At 34.9% G+C, this 24,592-nt stretch overlaps 3 protein-coding genes and 1 non-coding gene across 6 annotated transcripts; 1 reads left to right on the plus strand and 3 right to left on the minus strand.

Moving 5' to 3' along the window:
• Positions 1-1,254: 1,254 nt before the first annotated feature.
• LOC105761528 (WEB family protein At3g02930, chloroplastic) lies at positions 1,255-4,922 on the minus strand. Its single transcript, XM_012579370.2, has 3 exons — positions 4,688-4,922; positions 3,967-4,174; positions 1,255-3,806 (listed from the first exon to the last, which is right to left on the minus strand). The coding sequence occupies exons 1-3, from the start codon at positions 4,702-4,704 to the stop codon at positions 1,512-1,514; spliced, it is 2,520 nt and encodes an 839-aa protein (XP_012434824.1). The 5' UTR covers positions 4,705-4,922; the 3' UTR covers positions 1,255-1,511.
• Positions 4,923-7,225: 2,303 nt separating this feature from the next.
• Positions 7,226-7,297, plus strand: TRNAC-GCA (transfer RNA cysteine (anticodon GCA)). Its single transcript has one exon. It is a non-coding gene; the product is annotated as a tRNA-Cys (tRNA).
• Positions 7,298-7,595: 298 nt separating this feature from the next.
• On the minus strand, positions 7,596-10,999 carry LOC105761527 (uncharacterized). Its single transcript, XM_012579369.2, has 5 exons — positions 10,862-10,999; positions 9,655-9,784; positions 8,764-8,857; positions 8,142-8,222; positions 7,596-7,950 (listed from the first exon to the last, which is right to left on the minus strand). The coding sequence occupies exons 1-5, from the start codon at positions 10,893-10,895 to the stop codon at positions 7,813-7,815; spliced, it is 477 nt and encodes a 158-aa protein (XP_012434823.1). The 5' UTR covers positions 10,896-10,999; the 3' UTR covers positions 7,596-7,812.
• Positions 11,000-13,309: 2,310 nt separating this feature from the next.
• On the minus strand, positions 13,310-22,706 carry LOC105761526 (uncharacterized). 3 transcript variants are annotated; one of them, XM_052624088.1, is made up of 11 exons: positions 22,633-22,706; positions 20,537-21,393; positions 19,965-20,050; positions 19,752-19,846; positions 19,362-19,670; positions 18,789-19,286; positions 17,960-18,608; positions 17,587-17,817; positions 17,309-17,433; positions 15,933-16,318; positions 13,310-14,594 (listed from the first exon to the last, which is right to left on the minus strand). In XM_052624088.1, exons 2-11 carry the CDS (start codon positions 21,290-21,292, stop codon positions 13,611-13,613), a joined length of 4,119 nt encoding a protein of 1,372 aa, XP_052480048.1. In that variant the 5' UTR covers positions 21,293-21,393; positions 22,633-22,706; the 3' UTR covers positions 13,310-13,610. The 3 variants fall into 3 exon arrangements, with proteins under 3 accessions (XP_052480048.1, XP_052480050.1, XP_052480049.1); XM_052624090.1 differs by having other exon boundaries at positions 22,644-22,693; XM_052624089.1 differs by having other exon boundaries at positions 20,537-22,706.
• Positions 22,707-24,592: the final 1,886 nt, after the last annotated feature.

The raw sequence follows: 24,592 nt of genomic DNA on the forward strand, positions 1-24,592 counted from the left end.
ATGTTTAGATGTCTACATGGGAGGAATGTTAAATAATGAAAATCTCAAATAATGGCGTCTAATGTATTGACTGCTCACCTCATCCATTTATCATGAGGTCAGGAGTTTGATCTTTGTCAATAGAAATAGAGCACATTTAATAGTTAGAGGAATTTTGACCATAAAAAAATGTTATCTCATGAGTTGGGTCGGATTGAGTTTAGGCTCGGCTTAAACATGATTTACACACTTTATGTTTGCTCTTTGAATTATTATTATCATTGTGCTCTTTGAATTAATAATTTGAATTTTTATGTAACTATATTTGACCTCTATCGAAAAAAGTTATTAAATAAATTAAAGGAATCATGTCATAAATCTCTCACTACTTCATTACGATGTCAAAGACGTCTATCTAACATCATGATTCTCGATCTTGGCATTTACGTGTTTTGGTTTTTTACGCTTTTACTCCAACCAACTGCCTATTTCAGTTGAAACAAAATCAAGTCTTATTCACCAAAGCCAACCAATCAGATATATTTATTATCATCCAACCATTGGCTCCCATCTACAAGTTCAAAGTGAGAAGGTTCGTGTGCAACTATCTTGATTATGGTTTAAGAGTCTTGACTAATGGATGCCAAACCACGTTCTGGATATACGTCACAACTCACGCAATCTCCGAAAATCTCAAGGCTTCGATTTAATTCGTCGCTATTAGAGCTCATCATTCCAACATCCTCACCATCAACTACTAGCCATCAACCTTGTATAAGTGTAATAGCATAATCTTTACATCCATAAATAGAAGTTTTTATCCTAGTTTTAAATTGTTTTTGAATTATTGTTTCATTTTATTTTTATTTAGTAATTTAAATTATAAATAAATTTTTTTATCAATAAATCAATGAAGCTATTTCGTAAATCTCTCATTACTTCAATATATTTAACATATTTTAATTGTATAATATTTATTATATTTTAAATCCACAAGCAAGATTAAAATTATCAACTGATATTTAGAAAACAATAAATAAATAAAATGTAAGATTATTCTTAACCCCGCTTGTGAAATTAAGAAAACACCATCACCAATCTATCCAATAACAAACCTATATGTATATATTGAACAAATTTCCCATAACTTCAGTAGAAATACACTTCATTATTCAAATCCTATACTTATTTATATTTAACAATTTTATTGTTCATATATTATATATACTATATAAACACAAAAACATATACATATATACATACATAAAGATAAAATTTTAGCAATGGTGTATGTCATAAAGTTTAGTTTCAATGATAAACATGAAGAAAACAAATTGAAATAAGGCTTGAGTTGCCATGTTTTTCATGAATTTAAAATATTCTAAAATTAGGAAATAAAGTAGTTAAGAGACTAATCCTATAGAGAAAATATTAAGCAAAACCAATGAACCCACACACAGTCAGCTGCAAGATAATTATATCCTAAATACCTGCCTGCTTGTAGGGCTATGAGCCATGGCCACGGCTGGTTTCTACTTCTGGTTGCTACTTCCTTTCTTCTTCAGTAGGCTCCCGAATTTATGGAGTAAAGGCTTCTTCTTTTTGTGTTGCTGCTGCTTTGATGGTGAGTTTCCACCATTGTCCATGATTTCTGTTGAAATGTTTATTTCATCAAAGCCCTCGCTACCATCCACCTTTGACTCGCCTTCTTCATCAAAGGATTCTTCTTGTTCAGGTTCTCCTTCTGGTGAGAATTCTTTCTTTTCGATTTTGCAGCTTTCCCACATCTTAAATTCGACCGGATCATCCTTTACTTTTCTTTCATCTTCTTTCTTTACTTTTCCATTCACATTCTCCATTTCATTTGCTTGAAGAGCCTCATCTTTCAAGCCATTGTTTAACTTTTGGGAGTTTTCATTTTTGGGCTCCTCAGGACGCTCCGATAGGATCTCTAACACAGGCTTTTCTTTACTTCCATGCCCGTTCTCTTCCGAGAATTCAACCACCTTAGGCAACAAATCATAGTCCTTGTCACTGTCGGTTAGCTCACCATTTTCCTCGCTTTGCTTTTTTATCATAGCTTCTTCTAACAACTTAGACAACTCCTCAACTTTCTTAAGCGACGCAACTTCCCTAGCACGAAGTTCCTCATTTTCTTGAATGACACTCTGCAACTCGGTTTCTTTATCCAACATACTCTCCTTCATTTTCATGCTCTCAATCTTGACTTCCTTTACTGCTTCTTGCAGATAAATCACGTTCGATTCAACTTCCTTTAGGTTCTCCTTCAACTGAGCTTCTTCCTCAGATACAGAAGCTTCTTCCTCGGATTGTTTCAGCAAATTTACCAGCCTATTAATTTCCTTTTCCAGACACGTTTTTTCTTCATCCGATTTTTTTACACAATCTACTAAATGCAGTTCTTTTTCTTCCCACTCGATTTTGGAATTCTGATATTGATTCTTGGATTGTTCAATGGTATTTGTGAGAAGATCAATCTCATTTTTCGCATTATCAAGCATGGTTTCGTACTTCCCATCTGTTGCTTTCAAGAACAACCTTAGTTCCTCTAACTGAGTCTCGTAATTTTCGTTGTCTGTTTCACGAGATAACAGCTTCTCCTTAGCTTCCCTAGCTTCCGCAGAAACTTCATGCAAGGCCGAAGCTAAACTTTCCATTGCTTTCTTGCTCTTCTCTTCCTCATCCCTAGAATCTTCCAACTCGTTAATGAGTTTGTTTTTCTCTTCTAAAAGAGTTTGGACACTCGAAACTGCAACCTTCTCGTTATTTAGAGCTCGGGTCTTTTCTTCTTTCAGTGTTTCTAACTCGGACTTTAGAGACTCAACCAAATTCGCCATTTCCACATTTTCTTTCTTAGCCATAATAATCTGATGTTCTGATTCCTCGAGATCCCTTCTTTCTGTACCAATCGTCATTTCCAATAGCCTCACCTTTTCTTTAAGAGCAACAATTTCGGATTCCGCATCTTGCAATGAATTATTCTTGCTCTCTAGTTGTTTCATGACCGAGTCCAAAGATTCCAATGTAAATCTTTCTAACTTCTTTGCTTCCTCAATCTGCATTTCTAATTCTTCAATCCTATTTCCCCACTCCTCTATTATGTTATGTGCATAAGATTCAGCCATTCTCGCAGCTCCTAGATCAACATTAAGTTGTTCAATGAAAGCCTCCTTTTCCACCAACTCCTCTTCGTAGACCTTTGCTTTCCCAAGTTTGTGTTTCAATGATTCTATCTCTTCCATAAGCTTCGACACCATTTCATTCTGTTCGTTAACCTCTCTTTCACGTTTTGAATCAAGCAATGACTTCAACCGAACCAATTCAGCTGAGAGAATTTCCACTTTCTCAGCATTGATTTCAGCAATCTTGGTAGCACCGTCAGCATGGTCCAATGCTTGGTTCTTCGTGTCACAAGTCATGGCTAGTTCCTGCTTCACCCTTTGAAGTTCATAAGTGGTCGAGGCAAGAACAGCCAAATCCAAAGCATGTTGGTTCCTCACAGATTCAATTTCTAGCCATTCTTCATCTTTCTTTTGAGCAGCTTCCGTTCCCACCTGTTCCAACTCAACAGACCGAAACTTCTCAATCTCGGAGCTCTCTTCAGCTTGCTTTCGTGCAACCAAAGCCTCTCTAAGCTTTGCATTTGCTTCTTCAGCCACTTTTTGTGCTTCTTTTAGTTCATCAATTGCTTGTGCTTTCTCTTTCTCGATCAATGATATTTTCTCCTCTGCTTTCTTTAAATCCTCTTGAACCAAGTTCAACTGAAACTGCAATTGAGATCCCCTAATCACCCGTGGTTGCAGTTTCTGAAAACCGAAACCACCCGATAATCCAAATGAAAACCCATTAGTTAAGAATCCTCATAACCGAACCCTATATCAATAAATCTGATATAAATCTACTTCTTGCTAAAAACATGTAAGATCAAATACAGCAATATTTGATAGCATTGACTAAAAGACTTACTTCAGGTGGTGTGGCAACCTTCGGTGATCTATGATCAACTGTAGGCTTCGAGTTAAGAGATAGTCTTTGCGATCGATCAACCGAATGACTAGTACTCTGCAAGGGAGAAGGCGAACCAGGCTCTGGTTTGACCAGTCCCCTACTCACTTTACTTGCCACTCTAGGTGTTGCTGGTGAAGTCTTGCTAGGAGTATCAGATAAACTAGTCCTGTATAAAAATGTTCAAAGGCTCATACTTTAAAATCAAAATCCCATTATTTTAAACACAAAATTCAAAGAATATAAACAAAAATTTATGCCAAAATCAAATAAAAGATGGATTTATACATAATTGGGCAAAGAGCAAATTATTCTACTAAATTGATACATCTATACATATGCACTTTAAATAACAGAGAACAAAATAAACTAAAATAAGACCATAAAATTGAGTGAAACCCATTTGAAAAAATGAATCAAAGAACAAAATCAACTAAAAAGTATGAATTGAAAGTCTTTAAATTTCAAATTACAATGGAAACACACACACACACACAAGGCTAAAAGAATAAAAAAGAAGATTAAAATAATCCCAGAATTTACTATAAAAAATCCTAAGAACATTAAGAAAAACCCCAAAATAAGCAAGAAAAAAACCCCAAGTCAGATCTAAGTACAAAAATAAAAGAATTAAGAAAAGAAGCATGAAGTGATAAAAGAGAAAACCCAGAAAGAAACGTACTTGGATTTAGCAGACATGATGAGATATAAGAAGAAGATCGATGAAAGAAGTAGGCTTTTTTTTTTTTTTTCCAAGAAGCAAAGAGAAAGGAAGGAACTTGGAGAAAGCAGTTGCTACCTAAAATGCTTACATTTTGGGGGAAAAAATGGAATTATAATGTAAGGTTCAAATATAACTGATGAACCATTTTCCCTTTTTCTTAACCTATCATCAATGAAAAAATTGCTTCAAAACAAAAAGAACGAAAATTTTCCTTATAGTTCTTTTTTTTTTTTCTGTAACCCGTTATAAGATTTAGGTAACTTACATTATTAGTCCCTTAATTATTAGTAAATTTATTTTTAATCATCAAATTATAAAATTATAAAATTATCATTTAATTATTCAATTTTATCTTTTTTGTCACCGACGAGCTAATAAATTTTTTCCATTAGTCAGTTAATAGTTGGTGACCAACAAAAAAAAACTTTAAATAATTAAGTGATCATTTTGTAAATTTATATCTTAATTGAATGAATATTGCAAAATTGCAGCATATACCATGTCATGGTTCTTAGACCAACTTGCTATCCGGTTGACCCACTACCAGGCCATCTCTCCAGGCGAACTCATACTAGGAGGACATGTGCTAGTCCTAAAAGAGGGTACGTGTTAACATGCCTGGGGCTTATTTGTTCTTAGTATGTCACATCAAGGGATCGTAACTTATAAATATGAAAATGGACTCTCAAGTGAAAGAAAAAAAAAATCACTCAGCAAAACGTCACAAGTAAATGTTTGAATTGGATATTTGCTAATATAAAAAAAGTGAATAAAGATATAAATAATTGGATTGAACGTTGAATGAAAGAATAGTTAAAGTCATGCAGAGAATATAAGTTGGAACCCTAAATGCTCATTGTCTTAGGAAGCACAACTAAGGGTGTGCATTTGGTTAACCGACCAGAAATAGTTATAACCGAATTAACCGACCTTCCAAAATTTTTAACTGTTAATCGAACCGAATTTTTAAAAAAAAACATTAATTGAATCGAATTTTTTTCAGTTAATTAGGTCGGTTAACCGAATTAACTGAATTAACCGAATTACCCGAATTGAATCACTACATAATTAAAAACATTACATAAGTCTTTGAATCACTACATAATTAAAAACATTACGTAAGTCTTGAAATTAACACATAATTGAAATGTAAGTCTTTAATATTCTCCATTTATATCCATTTCTTCTCTCCAAAAAAATTCCATTTGCATTAAACCTAAAAAAAAAAACATATGTAATTGGGTAGAGACTTAGAGTTAGACTTTAGTTTTATTTTTATTATTGGGTTGGTAATTGGGTAGACTTTAGTTTTAGTTTTATTGGGTTGGGTTGGCAATTGGGTTGGGTAATTTAGTTGGGTTAGATAATTTTATTTATTAATTTTTTCGGTTAAACCGAAAAATTTCGGTTAACCGACCGGTTTCGAACCGAATTAACCGTTAACCGAAAAATCATAAAAAATTAACCGACCCCCTACCGAGAAAATTCGGTTAACTGACCGATTAACCGAATTCGGTCGGTTAACCGAATTTTTTCGGTTTTACCCGAATTATGCACATCCCTAAGCACAACAAATATCTGCACTTATGGTGGCTGTCACCCTAACATTGGTTGCGGTTTTCTAACAGCGTTCCTCTTGTTTAGAGGTGACCATGGGTAGGGTCGGGCCGAGTCCAGATAAAATTTTAGGTCCGTTTTCTAGGCCCTATCCCGGCCCAAAATATGAGCTTAAAAATTTGTCCAAGCCAGGCCCGAAAGAAAATTGCTAAGCTTGAGCCCGGCCTGGCCCATATTAAATATATGTATTTAGTTATACAAAATATATATTTGATTAAAAATAAAAATATATATTTAATATATTATTCGGACCGAGCCGGGCCAGGCCTGGGTCAACAAGTTTTGCCCGAGGAAAACGGGCCTCGTTTTTTTGCCCAAACTCATATTTTGGGCCTATATTTTTACCCGAACTCTTCCATTTTTTGAGCGGGCCGAGTAACCCAACCCATGATTAAGATTGTTCATGTATTTCTCTATGTATTTGGATTGATTAAGATTGAATTTTTGGATGAATTTTATACCGTATTGGGTTCGTAGGTATCTATTCTCGATTTGAAAGCAAAATAAATGATGTGTCGTATATTGTTTATATACGTCAACTACATACATCAAGAAAATCACAAAATAGATTTTATAATTTCATTTATGCACTCGAGTTTTATTTCGTCACGGCTGAAAAATACAAGATTCCTTAGAGAAATTGTGAATTTAGGCGAATATCATTTTAAAATATTACATAATATATTTGATAAGATTTAAACAATTTGAGTGTTGAAGTAACCCTCCAAAAGAATAGCAGTATTGGGTATCCCTAACATGGGAAATAAGATTATGTCTTGTTATATTAAAGTCATAAAACCAATTATATAATAAAGCGACAATTGACTTTTTGGATCAGATTACAGATAATATAGTAATATATTGTAATATAACCAAATTGGGTCCATAGCTCAGTGGTAGAGCATTTGACTGCAGATCAAGAGGTCACCGGTTCGAACCCGGTTGGGCCCTTTCAATGTTGTAAATTTTGTTGTTTCTTTCACGCATGTTTCCAACAATTCATAGTTTCATACACTGGCTGTTAATTTTCTGCAAAAGTAATTAAAAAAATAAATTTTGTTGTGAAATTTGATGGTATTTTAAGGATCGTCGGATCTCGATATTTTACACGTGTCATCGCATCTATGAAATCTGAATAACTTTATCCATTTGGTTTCATATATGACATCCAAAGATAGCTTCAATTTTACTTATAAGAAATATATATATTAATATAAAATGGGAATGCTTTATCATGGAAAAATCCATATAACACAAAAGACTTTCACAGCTCTAATTTGTATTCTCAAAGGGTGGGGGGGGGGGGGATACACAAATGGTTTCAAAAAGCAACAAAATTCAAGTATAATGTCAGAAATGCATAACCCCATATATAATTTTCAATCAACTATGCTATAGAGAACCTAAACCTCCTCCAATCCACTGAAACTCAACCATCATGACTCGGCCGTAACAAAACACAAGTCTCACATGGTAGCTTCTACTTCAGGGTCAGTCTCAGCCGGCACAGTAGGTGCGTTGTTGCTGCCTCGCAATCGCGAGGATACATTATCGATGGCCGAATTGAGTTGGCTGATTTTTTCATTCAGGGTCTCCCTGGTTTTCTGCTTTTGATAGAAGTAAGAAAGGTTCCGAATTAGTATAAAGAGAGTAGCATATATGGATACAGGGCTAAAGAACATAAGATGTTTGAAGGAACCAAGGGGGGGGGGGGAGGGGGCGAGGTCCATGCCTAATGCTTGACCTTCCTGTATTAATGGACAGCATAGCAAAAAAAGTAGAGACCCTAATTTACCTCTAAACCTCCTTCATAGTATATTGGTCGCTTTGCCTTACGGAATCCGTATTCATCTTCATTTAGAAGGGATCTTCTAATCTGGATCAAAACAACAAATGAATTGAGGTTTCAACCTGATAACGGAAATTTCAAATAACAACGGAAGAAAAAGAAAACGACAATTCATGGCACAGAAAGAACAGCAAATAAGGTTCCATCTATGTTGCTTCGATTCTTCATTTTTCTTTAAGCATTCATATTTGATGCGTATCCAAACATGTTTATAGGAATATGATATAACAAAGATTCCCAAAATACATGGAAAAACTTTACCTATATTCAGCGTTACATCCAAGTCAAAGTAATATAGCATTTCATCACCTCAAGGTATAATATGATGAGTGACATAGCGGTAGTAAAGCATGAAACAACACTATGATAGGATTCATTAAAAAAATATAGATGAACTAGTTAATTTTACTAAGATCTTGTTAAATACTAATAGAAGATGATATTAGCTCTTTCGTCCGGAACACGAATGCACTACTACAAGGAAACTTTTCAGCCAACTTCAGATCATTAATTTGATATATTAAAGTATGTTCACGAAATTTAGAAAGTGAAAGTAAATATTAATCACCTGCGGTGCAAAAACGTATCCCAAAGTTCCGAATATAGCACCTCCTAAAAGAAAACCAGTAACAAAATCACTTCCTCCACCCCTGCTGCCATTGCTGCATTTACCAGAGTGAACAACAAAAGATGAGAATAGAGAAGATATAAGCAACATAATCAACATATGCAATTCGCAAAATGCTACTTGAAATAAACCTAAACATAACACAAGGGTCTATGCTTTAAATTTTTGGAGTTTGAGCATTGAGAGGAGAAGGTTGTTCAGCATCAAATAGAATTTTATTAATAGAGAAATCATTGAATCAATGACTTTAACATCACAAGGGTCTGATAACATATTATTTGCTAGAAATGATTCTATTTACATCAGTCTTCCGAATGAAATCAACAATGAAACAAAAGAAACTCTAAAGAGAAAATGTAATGACCCTGAGAGTTTTGGATATGGATATTACTTGAGTTTTTTAACAATTGAATATCAGATTTCGTATTTGTTTTCCTTATATTTGTTGCAAACTTGTACAACTTCCATGGTGTTCTATTATACAGATTTCAGGTTTACCAAATCCACATCAAGTGGTAGTGTTCTTACCCACTAAGACCCTTTAGGGACATGAGTTCAAACCCCTCGGAGTGCGGGAGAAAAAACCTGGGCTAAAACCGAGCATAGACACCCTGGGAACAATACCTCCGTTGAGGGTCCAAGACCGGTTCAGAGAGCGACCTCCCCTCAACAGACAGCATATGAGCAGTCTAGTTTAACCACTAGAGAGACGACTTGAGTAGCAATAACACAATCATAGGTTCAGCTTACCCCTTATAAGCATACTCTTATGAGAAACATGAACATTCATCCAAAGCTATTTCAAGTGGACTGAAATCCAGAACGACATACCGATATTCAGCAGAAACTGAAAACTGGTTTTTCGATGACAATGGTTTCCTTCGAACTACCAAACTTGGTTTTTTCCCAAAGGTGCTGAACTTAGTGAACCAAACCTCACGTGCCTTGAGATGAGAACCACCTATAAACCAAAGAATAATAGTAAATTGAGCATGAAGCAAGAGCTCATCAATAAATCATTATTGTCATATTTCAATAGCAAACCATCACTAGCCCCAAGCCCAGTAGATATGATAATAAAAAACCAAAGCAGCAAAGCATTCATTTTTGGGATGGCATATGATTGTTTTTCTCATAATTATGGCATTTGAATCCTAAAATCTTCTTTTTGTACTTGTGAACCCTAAACCATAAGAATTTGATATCAAGGAAAATCATCAATAATCCTAAAATTTCTATTCCTAAAATTTACATTCCCAATAAAAAAACACACAGAATATGACAGAAGTACATTGCTATTCTTTTTTCTTACCAACTACAAATACATACATGAACATGTTTCAAACTTTAATCGCTCGAACAAATTAAAATTAACAAACTTGAAGCACATCTACTTCTAGTCTTTTCTTTTTTGTTTCTTTTTGCTTTCTTTATGAACTTTAATCCTCAAAGAAAGCAAGTATTTACTATTTATTTGTTGAATCTTCATCATAGCAACCTCCGGCTTTTTTTTTTTTGGATACAACATCTAAACTACCCAGAACCCCTCAATCCCTAAATTAGAGGACATTATACATGCACACTCGTACCCACAATCTCTAGATTACTGCAACAACAATGATAACAACTGAACTAATACTCACTCAGTGAGCTTTAATAGCTTACAATAAGACTTGATGCTACCAAGTTATCAATTTTCCTAAAGCATCAGTGTCCGATATATATTCAAACATGAACATTAAGATATGATTCTTCAAATATATATATATATATATAAAACAAAACATATCAAACCTAAGCAAGCCTATATCAAACATACCCATATCACACTCATAGGACACAAAATCACAACTTTTATTTTAATAATTGAAGTTTAAAATTATCTTCATAAATGTAAAAATTGTATAATTTTTACTTTTAATGAAGCGAATTATTACGTTTTCTTCAGCTAAAACAAAAAGTGATACAAGAAAAGTAATAATTACACTCGAAAATGAAAATTAATAAAAAGGGGAAATTTTGCTAAAATTGAAAAAACCTGAGATGGAAACGGGAGCCAAGCAAGAAGCCATGAGAGAAGCTGTAGATGAGAAACCAAAGAGATGTTAGCAAGAAAATTTTATTTTTATTTTTCTGCCAGGGTTATAAAAATCTCTTCAGTTTTTATATTTACGAATATACCCTTCCTATAAGAAAAGATTTTTGGAAGATTTTCTCTCTTTTTTCTAAATAAATTACGAGGAAATATTTTAACCACGTCACTATTAAAAAAGGGATAAATATAATTTTTAGCCCCTAAATTTGATAATTAAGTTCATTTTGATCCCTGAACTTGGATTCCGTCAAGATTTAATGATGTGATCAATGTTCTTAGAACATAACTGGATTGGCAGATCAGGCAGATTGGATCGTGAATCGACTGGTATACTGATCCAAACAAAGGGGTTGAACTAATTGAATTAGAAAACTACTCGAAACTGGTAAAAATTGAAAACGGGGAAAAAAACTAGTAGTTAAACATGTTGAATCGTTTAATTTTTTTTTAAAAAATTATATGAATTTTTAATTATTCATTTAACTATTGCCGGTCTATCAGTTGAATTGATCAAACCTATTGAATCTGAAATCAGTGGTCTAATCAGTTTAACCATTGGTTCGTTTATTAGAACATTATACGGAACATTTTAATATTGTACCACGTCATCACTTAAAAATTTATATAATTTTTTAATTTTTAAGTGATGATGTAGCACAATCTTAGAGTGATATGTTATCAAACTTTTATATTTTTCAAGTTTAGGACCAAATGAATCTAGTTGTCAAATTCAATTACCAAAGTGTACCAAGTTGCCAAATTTAAGGATACAAATTATAGTATCCCATTAAAAAATCTTTATTTCTTTATATATTATATAAATGTATATTTATTGATTCATTGTGTAATTAGGTAGTTGAAATAAAGATCTATTCATTATTCATAAAATACACCTTGATTAATAAAGTTCAACTTTTTAAGTTATTTCTGTTCGGGATATTTCTCTTTTGTTTATGTTAGAAGACGTAGAAGAACTGTTCAACCTCCACATTACAATTCGCTCTGATCAATCCCCTAAAAACGACGACCCTAGTAAAATTTATTAAAATATCATTCTTCAAAGGGTTTCATAAGAGAACACTTTTTCTTCATCATCCCATTCAATCTTTCTCCATCTCACCTTAATCCTTATTTTATCTTTTCCAAATCCAAACATTTCTCGAGTCGAACAACTTGAATATAATCTTAGTCTGTTTCTCCTGTCATTATTATTTTTTAAAAATTACTCAATTTTTAAAAGAAATCTAACTTCTAATTAAACTAATAATATCATTTACAACTTCTCATCAATAAAAAATCATCTAACCTTTTGTTTTCCATTGTAGAGTGAGAAGCATGGGTTAGAAAGTTTGTCTAGCCATCATCCATCACCTAGTCACTTAAAAAGAGTTGTTTGCACCTTGCAAATTTGGATATCAATACCACTCAAACAACCATCTCGTCTCCTTCAACTAAACTTTTCCATTAAAGAAATGTTGGTGTTGATGATATTTTCCTAAAGGGCGAAGTGTTGGGGTTCAGTCAGTAACCTCCAGGCCTGCTTACTAAGTAATGCATCACTCCATGCTGTGAATACCAAGTCCACCGTTGGTTTTCGGTTTCCCAAAGTGAAGTTTCCTCTGATTCGGATCATTACCCCACCAAAACCTTCGCATAATAAAATCAAGCTCTTCTCCCAACAAACTTCGGAGATAGCAAATAGATTGGATTAGAAGATAATACAAACCGAATCAAGGTGCATCAACCAGCTTGGGATAGGCAGTTTGATTTCCTTATAGCTAATTCCAATTGCATCTTCTCAATAAAAGTTAGGAAGAAGATTCTCTTATTTGGGTGACACCCACAATCCCAGCTGGACTAAAGAATAATTCTGATTTATTAGTAGAATATAGAACTAGTATACTCTCAGAATGCACATTTGCATTGAAAAACCAAAACCAATCATTCTGCGAATAAGAGATGAGATATCAATGGGCTTCCTTGAGCGATTCGTTGTTCTTCCTCGGCACGAATAAGGAGATGGCACAACAGGAATAGGTAAGAGGGTAAAGGGTCATCCTGATGCAATCCGTGTCTCAGAGGGCTCCCATTAACTAGTAACATCGACTACAACCTTATATGTTACCATAGATATACATTGCTGAATGAGCTGCCTCCATTTTAAAAAACCGACACAACCAATTTAATCTCCACATATGATATTCAATTCGAGAAGGCTAGATTACCTATGAAATTTGGTCCGAACATTAACCACATTTTTTCAAAACCGAACCGAACCATTACCCACCGAAAACCAACTTTCAATAAACCTTTCAAAGCAGTAACTGTAACACTACTAGTGAGGTAACTCTAACCAAAGAGGAACGGAAAACAAAAGCAGAAAAAAAGGAATTTCAACAGATCAAAGCATCGGTTTGCAAATTTCTTGTCGATATTCCGAAGTAAGCTGGCTTTCATTCTCTTTATATACAAACAGCCGCGACTATGTCTATGCACTCGAAAAAAAAAAAGAAACAAAAAAAAAACAAATGAGAAGTTAATTGCTAAGTTCTGTATGGGTTATGAACAGATGGGAATGTGGATTTTCCTACAAACCCCAATGCAAGGCCATAGTAGTATACATTATTACCACATTCATGTAGTAGGAAACTGTAATGGCATTAACAACCTAGGACCCTCCTCATCAGGAGCCTTATTTTTCAGGGAAGCCCTGGAATAGTAGCAGCGATGTATTCACAGGATGTCTTTCAGGCAACTGCTGCTCTGGTTTAGGAACGGGTTTTACATTCCGCTCCATCTCTGGAAAAGGGAAAGAAAGGGAAAGGGAAAGGGAGGCAGATACATCGTCTTCCTCTTGCTTTTTGGTTACCTTATCTTGAGGTGTGTTCCGGTTGTCATTTTTTTCCATTGCTCCTACAAAGAAAGGCAGGATTCCTTTGTTTGATGGTCTCGTCTCAGCTCCCAAAGCAAGTTCAAGATTAGGAGAGGTGTCATGAACTTGGTCCTCGTCCTTTAAGGAAAGCTCCTTCCATGGTTTGGAATTGTCCCCTAACCGAAATTCCCCAGGACCACGTGATTCTACAGGAAAGAAAAACCTTTCACTACTTCCCATGTCCTCGGGGATTATCTTTTCTTCACAAGCAATGTCACACCTCTTCTCTTCAACCAAAGAGCCAGAACCTGGATAATGTCTATCTGATGCTAAACCATCATCTCTAAAAGGAACTTGATCTCTAGCACTGGTATACTGGTATATCCCACTGAAACCCGTCTTCAGCTTTTTATTATCACATCCTCTACCTACAGAAACTCTCTTCACCTCAGTCCACGGCAGTTTTTGACTTGTATCAGTAGAAACTTCGGGAACTGGTTTTGTAAGATCCAAGAATGGGGTTTTGGGATGATTCAATTGCAACGAGTTAAGATCTCTAATTGAAGTTTTTCCATCAGTACACACATCAACCTTTGAATCCCTAATTTTAACAGGATCTCCACCTATCTTCTCCTCAACAACTGCCTCTTGTTTTCCAGTAGGGCAATTATTTAAAGATGGTTTAGCTTCTTCGATATGCATTTCCACTTTCTCAACTTTGAAAGAACCATTATTGGTTTCAGTAACTAGAAGGCAAGGTTTTAGCTCGGTGTCAGATTGAGAATCTGGAAATTTGCTCTCTTCCTGTAAAATAATGGCAATGTCACATTCATAGGAAAAGAGAAAACCAAAAACAAAAAAGCCTTTAATAAAAGCTATTCAGAATAATACAATAAAAACTCGAACATGCATGTCCATAAATAAACTGACAAAATCTATAAAATAATAACACTTTTTTCAACCAACTGCCACCCTTCCCACCTCACGGAAAAATAAACAAAAATAGAGACTACTAGATATCCTCAGCTGAGTAATATTGACTTCAGACGCTATTGATCCAGCCATCGAGGGTCAAAATCAAAATTATCTGCTCAGCAACTCAGTAGAACTGGATGCAAAACATTTTCCTGTATTTATGGCCAAAAGTCTTGAAATACACAGCTATTGATAAGAAGATGTTAAAAAAATACGATGAAACAATTAATATTCGAGATGAAACACCAATAAGTGCAGAGTGGCACTAGGACTCTAATGGAGCACTTAAACCAATTTAATGATGTTCACGGAGAATAGCCACAATAACAACCTTCAAAGAAATGCGTGTTCCCCCTATTTCCCTTTGGGTGCAGTAGGGCAGAGAAGGAAGGGAAGAAACATCAAGCACTAGTCCAGGTATACAGCTAAACACTTACCCAGAAAGAAGAACAAATGACAGCCGAGTATTGTACCAATGCACAGACAACAAGACAAAACCACCACCAATGTCATCCAACTAGTGTTGTTCATTACAAAAAAAACACTCCTATGCATAGGCAAGCATTTTGCCTTAAATAAATAACAGTAGAGGTGCCACCAGCTGTCCATCGTAGTAACAGCAATCATGATGAAGAGATATAAACATAGAAAACAGGAATGGGACTCAACATGAAGAGATAACAACAAGAATAAACGGAATTTCACTTCATGTCGACTTCTGTAAGAATGTGCGAGCTATAAAAGGGCAAAAGCACCCAAAGATATTTTAAGTCAGGCCAATGAAATATTTAAAATTTTAAGAAATTACATAAATGAATGCTAAGTTTTTAACAGCATTAACATTAGAAAAGAGAAGCAACACCACTCTTCCACAAAGTAAGAGAATGAATAGAATCAGAGATGAAACTTGCAAATTCATAAGCATTTTGAAGCACCACACGTTCATTGACAAGCAAGAAAAAAGATTAGATTCTTAAAATCTTGAATTGGATTATATTAACTACTTATCGATTAGATCACATCACTTAATAAGTAACCACCCTATAGCTCATTGTAGGTTTTAAGGTCAGTAAACAATGGCAAGAATATTAAAAAAGAAACCAACTATAGCAAAACATGAACTTGACAGTTTTTGAAGAACTAAACATTGAAAGAAGAATAAATTACCAGAGTAGTAGTGCATTTCATTTTTGGTTGCACCTGTGTGCTGCTTGTTGCAATTCTAGACAAGAATTTGGTGTCAACTTTGACATCTTGCTCCTCCAATTTTTCTTTTATTCCCCCAAATGTCTGCTCAAAAGAAGCAACCTTATTATCACCAACTCTATCCGTTGAGATACATGTCTTTTCAACAGAAGTGGTTACTGGAACTACATTGCACGAACTATCACATGCGGCTGATTCATTATCTACTGGCTGAGCAATATCACTAGATCTCTGTTTCTCCAAACATACCATACTTGCATCAGGATTGCACACGCTCTTTGAGGAATTTGAACAGTTTGCCTTTCTTGCCTTGAAAACACCCCAGAGGAATAATAAGTTATTCCACCCTGCAAACAAAATATCAAAAATTTTTACCTTGAAGTCATACTCCAGATGTTCCTTCAAAAACATTCTGTAAACAGTAGCGTTGCTATCAATGATATCAAACCAAAACAAAATAGTAAAATGCCAAACCCATATCAAACCTATGAAAAATGTGCTAAACAAAAACGAACCATTTGCAACAGCAAACCTATAGTAGACAAACAAATTGATGCTGTATCAAACCTACCAAACTATGAACATGTTCAATAGTTGACAAGAGAAAAAGGAGCCAGTAAGTAACAGCAGATGCTGTGTCGCCTTGTGCAAAGGTTATAGCCAAAGAGACTACTCTATCTGTGCCTTAAGATCCTTGATTTGAAACAATAAGAGTGACATAATTCAAAACTCTGACTTCTACAATTTTTTCGTTAATGCATCATATCATAACCCATACAACTGGTAGCCCTAGCCTAGAAAAGAGCATGCTAAAAGGACTCAACCAAATCAATCCTTCAACTCTAAACAGCCCCACAACTTAAGGATTTCAATGGAAGACATTTTAGGTAGATCCATATAGCATGCAATTCTGCCCATTAATCCATAATCTCTGCATTGAGGGGAAAATGCAAATATTTCAGGATTCCCTCTCCTTTCAGACCTAATATTCCCTCTGATTTGCTCAAAATGTTTCCAAGTTGAATTGTAAAAATCTAAGTTTTGAAAGCATATCAGGGGGTTATAAATATTATGGAATTTCCATATCCAGGCAAATATGGTTAAGGATTGAGATCTTTGAGTCATTGCTATTTATATTTGGAGATACAAATATCAAATTTAGCCCCCATGACCCCACTTGATCAGTACCTACAAAGCCAGTGTGGTGCAGTCAAACAGACATATCCTTTATCCTTGCCTTCTCGTGAATCTTGGGTCAAAGCATATAGTCCAACCAAATGTAAAACTACAGGGAACTATACTTGATTTGAATATCTCAATTTTGTAACAATCCTTACGCTGGCAATGTTCTGGAAGGTGGTTGGATGGGAATATCAAAAGCTCAACACCTTCAAAATTTCCTTTGACGGCAAGATCATTCTTGACCATGGTATCCAAAAGCACCTTGTAGTTGTTCTGATAACTGCAACAGCAGAAATAAATTTTCAAAACACTGAAAACCAAGGAAATGGGGTCATGATCAACCCAAGCTGGAGAAATGAGAAAGGAGAAAGGAAAAGGAGGAGGGGGAGAGGGAGTGGGAGGGGAAGTGAACAGGGGAAAAAGTAAAATCTACCTTTCAAGGTCCTTGGCAAAGAAGTACAAAGCAATATTATCTTCCTTAGGACTACTGTCATGAAACTGTGCTGGCCATGTGCTCAAGCGAGGTACTTCGTACAAGGAAACTTTGTGCGGAAAAGAATTGACAACCTCAAGCACTTTGGGTGATGCAAGGGTCGAGATATGGGCTTGAATTCCACCACAAAGCTCAGGAGGTTTGCCAAGTTTATTCACATCAAAAGCCCCTCTGCAGAAAAGTAACAGAATCTATCACATTCAAGAAACATCTCAAGGAAACAAATGCACAGCAATAAATGCAAATGACGCCTAAATGGAGCATCCTTTTAACCAAAAAAGCGAACAGTTAAACAGAAGGACAAGAATCCTACTGCCAAATGTATTCATGTTCTGGGATGGCTGACAGCTTTGGAACAGCTGATACTGTGGCTAAAGGAGGGACATAGTTATCTCTCACTGAAAGATTGCCAACAGAAGAAACTACAGAGACAGCATCAGTGGAGTGTGAATTAAGCAGCTTGATATTAGCTGTGGAAGCGTGATTACAAATATTTGTTTTCCCTTCATCTGTACTTTCAACAGAAATCACATTCTTTGCCTTATCGCAAACAGATGATGGATCTTGAGAAGTTCTTTCACATATTCCAGGCTTCAGACGCATAGCTGCCTCAATTGCAGCTTTCAACTTATTGCCTTTATTTATCTCTTCTCTAGAAGTTCTAGGAGCAGACTGATCAGCACCAGATGCCTGACAGACTGAGCAATATTCAGCTGTATGACCCATTCCTTTGCATGTTAGACATGGAACTCTTTTAGAGGATCGACTAACACTACTCTCCCTTGATTTCTCACTCTGATTTATTGAATCTACTGACTGAGATAGGCCATCTGACATGACTCCATTATTGTTACTAGGTTGCCTCTCAGATGCCCGTGAAGAACTTGATGAGGGTTCCTCCTTCAGGCTTACAGGGTTTACCTTCTGTTCCGAAGAATTGCGCCCATTGGTGGATGAAACAACTGCAAAATAAGAAGAATGCTCTTAAATTGCTGGTATCAGCCAAAAGAAAACAAAGAAGATGAGATAACAATGGAGTATACAGAGAAACATTCCAGTTATAGAGAACACTTAAGAAAACAAAAGTAACTTTAAAAAATAGCATAAAATAGCAGTCCCTTGGTCAGAATGCCAAAACATACCAGAAGAAACTGCATTGTCTACACCTTTACGAGCTAGATTGCTGGTTGACCTTGATAAAGTATTTGGTCTTCCTTCAGACTGGACAACCTTAGTTTCTCGGTGGTTGATTGCAGATGAATGAGAAATTGCATCAGCACGAGGTGTCAGTTTCTGATCAACCTTAGGTGTGGAGACACTAGAACTAGAGTGGTTTAATTTTGAGATATTTTTCCTTTCTGATGATATCTGCTCTTTAACTTGCTTTAATCCCTTTAGATCTTGAACATGAGGATATTTAGATGATAGTGTTTTAACTTTTGATTCCCCAGAATTTAACCGTCCAGAGTTACCAGATTTAAATGACATTGATTTCCCCATGATTCTAGCAGGTTCCTCCTTGCTATCAAATGATGCATGTTCTCTAGCACCTTTCCGTTTCTGAATAACAACTTCATCTACAAGCTTCACTTTGGGTTTGGAATTTAAGGTATTGAATGAACTGCATTTCAATAAGCTCCCTGTAACAAGTAGGCCATGCTTAAAGTTAACAAATAAGTCAAAAAAGTTTTAGACAACAAAATCAATTCACCTACCCTTCGATGTTTGCAGCCGTGGACCAGAAGGGGGAGTGCGTACAGCTTCTGGCATACCATTACCAGAATGGTTGCCGAGAGAAATTTGCGGAGATGGCCTTACTTTACCCTTGTCTAAGTTCTTAAATGAACCCTCTCGAGAGAAAGCAGATAGTCTGCTGGGGCTCAATGATTTTGGTGATCCCATATTTGTTTGAATAGCCTGCCTTTTTGGAGCCGAAGCACCCTCTAGATTTTCAGCATGTCTCTTACCTAAGCTACGTGTACTAGAGCTAAGTTTATTTGCCTTTTTCCCTTCAGCATCCAAACCTTGAAAAGTTAATTGCAAAAGGGTGTCAGCACATGCTCTTGCCAGAGCATCATTTTTACTCCATCAGTTTTATAACTAACCTTGCTTTTGGCTTTCAGTTCCCTCACCCAGCTTGCATTCTTCACAGAGCCAATCACCTTCAGGAACTTTTTGAAGCATTTCTCGCATACAGTAACTGATCAATAGCACGAATAACGTAAAACTCACTGCTGAATATAGACATGGATAAAATTAAATAGAAATGCAATAAAACCTATTGACAACCATATGGCTAAAGAGATTTGTACACATACGTGTGCTCTGCACCATCGGTGCACTTGCTACATATAGCAAGCAAATCTTCTCGTCCTGCATCCCCACAGATATCACATACTTTAACCTATTCCAGAAAATTCAGGAAACAAAGAAAAATCAGAAAAACTTATTGATACAAAACTGAAAAACTTATTGATACAAAACTAAGTACTAACAAATTTAAAATCAAAGAAGAAAACATATCTACCAATCTTACAAAGTAAAATGAAAAGGAACGCTTCTATTTTAATTATATAATTTTGATGGAATCCCGTTTAAGGACCTCCTATTCATTTTCGAAGCACCCATTACCCTTTAAAACATTCATTTAACAACACCTAATGAGCATAGGATCTGCCTATTGCCAGAATCTTAAAATAAGTTCAAGCATATCACAGTCACTACTTACATTCTCCCAGGATGGCACCTACACTACAAGTGCAAATGGAAAACCAAATAAGCTAAATAGACAACTTCCACAATGCCAGTCCTACGAAAAACCTAGTTATCAGTCAAGCATGCACACTTCCTTCATACCAAGTCTCGTAAAGAAAAAAGTAATATTACTTACATCATGTTCTGAGGCATCAGATTCAAAACTCTCATCCACAGAAGCTGTCTGCGAAGGAGACTCCTGCTTGTCAGGTAACTTAACAAACTCATTCAACTCATCTAGCTCATCTTCCTTCAAATTTTTACCAGTTTTATCCAGTGGGTCCCTGCCATTGTCGTCAATATCTGCTTCTAACTTTGGATGGATTTTGGGAGAAATCTCAGAACTGCCTCCAACTGCACTCTTGCTGCTTCCAGAATGTAAATATGGAGTTTGGATTCTAGGCGAACTACTGCCTTCTTTCACAGAAGCAGGTTCTGACAATTCTAGCTTCTCGGATGTGGGTGCCTTTCCGGATCCTAAACTACAAACTGATGTTGCACTACGAGATGAATTCTTACCGTCTAAATCCTTGTTGGAATAACTAAAAGCTATATTTGCATCACTGGCTCTTCCAGGACATGAAATACTATCAACATGGCTTTCAACACCTTTGGATTCAGACTTGTTTGAGAAGGTTCTATCAATCCCAACATCTACCATCGCATTAGCTACATCAGATGGTCTTGCAGTTGCTTTACTTTCTATACTTTCAGAGTAAGAATCATGACTTGAATTGACACTGAGTAAATTACTTGCTTCACTGGGCCTATGGTATAAGCTATCACCTGTTTTATCCTCGTTGATAGAATACTGACTTCCAACAGCAACATGATCAGTTTCATCAGGAAACTCATCACTCTTTGACCCCATCTGAGCTATACTAAGATGCATACAAGATCAGCAAGGAGCAGAGCACACGTTGCAGGTTCCAGATTCTGCTTTTGCACGAACCTTTTGACTCATGTACTGGCTAATTAATCTTTTTATAGTTTCTGGAGGCACCGAAGATAAAAAGCAGAATTAAGCAAATAATGGAAAAATGCCAAAGATCCGTGCCTTTTAGCAAACACAAGCAAGGAAAGAATCCAATTTCTAAAGAGGATCCAAAACCCTAATTCCCAACATAGGCCACTCAATGCCACAATGGACAGGTACAGAAAATTTCATGATAAATATCACCAAAATCACCGATTCCATAGCTAATTTGAAGGAACCAAATGTTCAAACTCAAAATACAATTAATTTTATGCAGCTAAATTAATAGAAAATGAAAATAAATTTTGATTCAACCATCATAAAAGAAAGGATTCAGCTATACTCGACCACATTTTTGTACTTTCATCAATATTTCAAAACATTCCATGACACTGGCAGTAATAACTTACAAGACTTTTTATGTTCACACCAGTAAGTGTAAACAACAAAAAAAACATTGCACTACATACAAAGTGCTTACAAACTTACATAGCTGTTAACTAACTATACCACAGCAACATGAAGACTGAAAGAACATCCATAAAACAAACTTACAAATTCACAAGATTTGTAATAATATCATGAGTCATGGAACTGAAACTTCTGTAGAATTTAAAGAAAATCATATCTTCGTTAAGACTATTGTGAGGGTTCCTACTTAGAATTAACCCATTAACATTTTAAATAGAACACAATTTTCAACATTGGAACTGAATACCTCAGAAAGTTAGCATCACATAATTACTGCCAAAAAAATGCAATAATGGGCTTTATCCGATCTTTAAGTCTGAAAATGGGTACATGCATGGTAAACACTTTTTACTTGGTACTATAAATACTAAGAAAATGAAAAAGATGAAATGAATTTGCTACCTTAGCCAACAAATTTGAATCCAGCAAAACAAAAAGGATGGCGAGATTACAGACAAAAACTAAGTAGGTATATCATTTTCTTGCATTCCACTTCTAAATCATTCCTAGAGAGCATATGAATGAAAAAGTACGCTCATTTTCTATCATTCTTCCCACCAATCCTCTACCTCATAGTTTTCAAAACACTCCACCAATAAAATTTTAAAGTTAACCACAACAACATAATGTATACGGTAATATTCCAAGAGGGCAGAAAATGCAAAGAAATAAATGCTCTTACTTCTTTCAACTTATAACATTATACTAACAAAATTTAAGAAAAAGAAAGAAAGAAGAGGAAGAAAAAGTAGCATTTAAGGTTAAGAACACAGTTTGAAAATTACCCTGTTCTCACCGTATTCTTCTGAATACTCTGATCCATCTCATCTGAAACATGTGATCTAAAAAGCACATCAAACTGTATCAAATAAAGCATCATTAAACAAAATCCAGTGAAAAGAACCATTGCACTAAAAGCAATCTAATTTTGCAACATCTAAAACTTCCATCTAAACTCCATAAAAGGCCTAACATAGGGTCATATTTTTTTTGGCGGAACTAGGGACAAGCAGCAAGGTAGAAATATATCCAATTTCTAAAGAGGACCCAAAACCCTAATTCCCAACATAGGCCATTCAGCATCACAAAGGACTGATACATCAAATTTCAGGATAGCTGTTACCAAATATTTCCACATATTCTACAGCTACATTAAACTAATCAAACGTTCGAACCCAATATCCAATTAAACAAAATCCCAAAAAACTGAAATTATCAATCAAATGTTTAATTGATAAGATTAAACGAAAACCTAATGAAACAAGAAAAATATAATTTTACATGCCTCTGGTTCATAGATTATCTCGATCGCATTGTAAAACTCCTCAATAGGCCGCTCCTTCCGCCTCACCACAATAGCAGCTGCTATCGCCGCCGATATCGCTGAAGAAACGATCGAAAGGCAAATTGAACATTAAACTAATTTCTTTCCTTTATCTCTATGAATTTCCCCCTATCCCTCCCTCTTTAGCCGCTGAGGAAGGTTTTCAATTCCAATTTCAATCTCAATTTCCCAATTTCTACTTCAAAAATCCTCTCCGTTAATCTGCCCAAAAACAAAACAAAAAACTGATATTCACAAAATAAACATGAAAATATAAATCAACAAAATTTAAAAAAAGTTATATCTCTGTTTTTCTATTTTATTTATTTCTCGATGATCTCAGAAAAACAAAATCTTAGAAATGGTAATTACTTAATCAGATTTCTCACTCATAAACAAAAAATAAAAACTTATAAAATCTAAAATAAATAAAATCAAATCAAATTACCTCTCTGGCCCTCTCTCTATTTTCTCTCTTCTTTTTTTTTTTTTTTTCTTTTCTTTTTTTTTTTTTTTTGCTGAACTAGATTTTCTCACTTAAAATGTGGGCAAAACCTCCTCTACTGTTTCTATATTTTCTCCCCTTTTATAAATATCGGTCTTCAAATTCAATTCATTATTCTTAAAGGGATAATTTTTTAAGAATTATATAAATTTATTTTATCAAAAATACTGAAAGAAAGGGAATTGAACTCATTTTGATTAAGTTCGAATGCTAAAGTTATTATTATTAAGAAAATTTTATCTAAATACCACTTTTGACTCAAATAAGATTGGTCTTAAATCGTAAAATGAATGAAGATACATTAATTATATCAAATATATATACATTTATTTTATGGAATTTATTGTTTGCTTTGATTTTGTAAAATATATAAATAAATTTTTATTGTGATTTAATTTTTGGGTAAATTACATCTAAAGATCTCTAAATTATTAGTAAGTTTATATCGATTACTTAACTTCAAAATATTATAAAAATAGGAACTGAACTATTTGAAAATTTTCATGTATTACATTATTGATAAATTGACTTAATTGAGATCCAATATGCATAACATCTATTACTACAACCATGGTAAAACTACTTGCTCTATTATCAAATTTTGCAAGCTAAATATTATTTTTTTGCATTTATTAATGGGCAAATTCCGCTATATGTTGGAGTTTCTTGCTACCTTGGTTGAAAGATGGAGGTCGAAGACCTATATTTTTCATTTTTCATGCAAGAAAGCGAATGATAATATTGAAAGGTGTAGCTTTACTTATAGGCCTTTTAATCAATGGAAGATACGTATCAATAGAAAGTGCACTCAATCTGCAGGCAAGACTCTTGACATTCTTAAGCGCATTCTCAAAAAAGGAGATTAATTTCAACGAGTATCAGATGAGATGTACATAGTTGATAAACCTAATCAACA

Source organism: Gossypium raimondii, chromosome 11 (genome assembly GCF_025698545.1).
Source record: "Gossypium raimondii isolate GPD5lz chromosome 11, ASM2569854v1, whole genome shotgun sequence".
Taxonomy (NCBI): Eukaryota; Viridiplantae; Streptophyta; class Magnoliopsida; order Malvales; family Malvaceae; genus Gossypium; species Gossypium raimondii.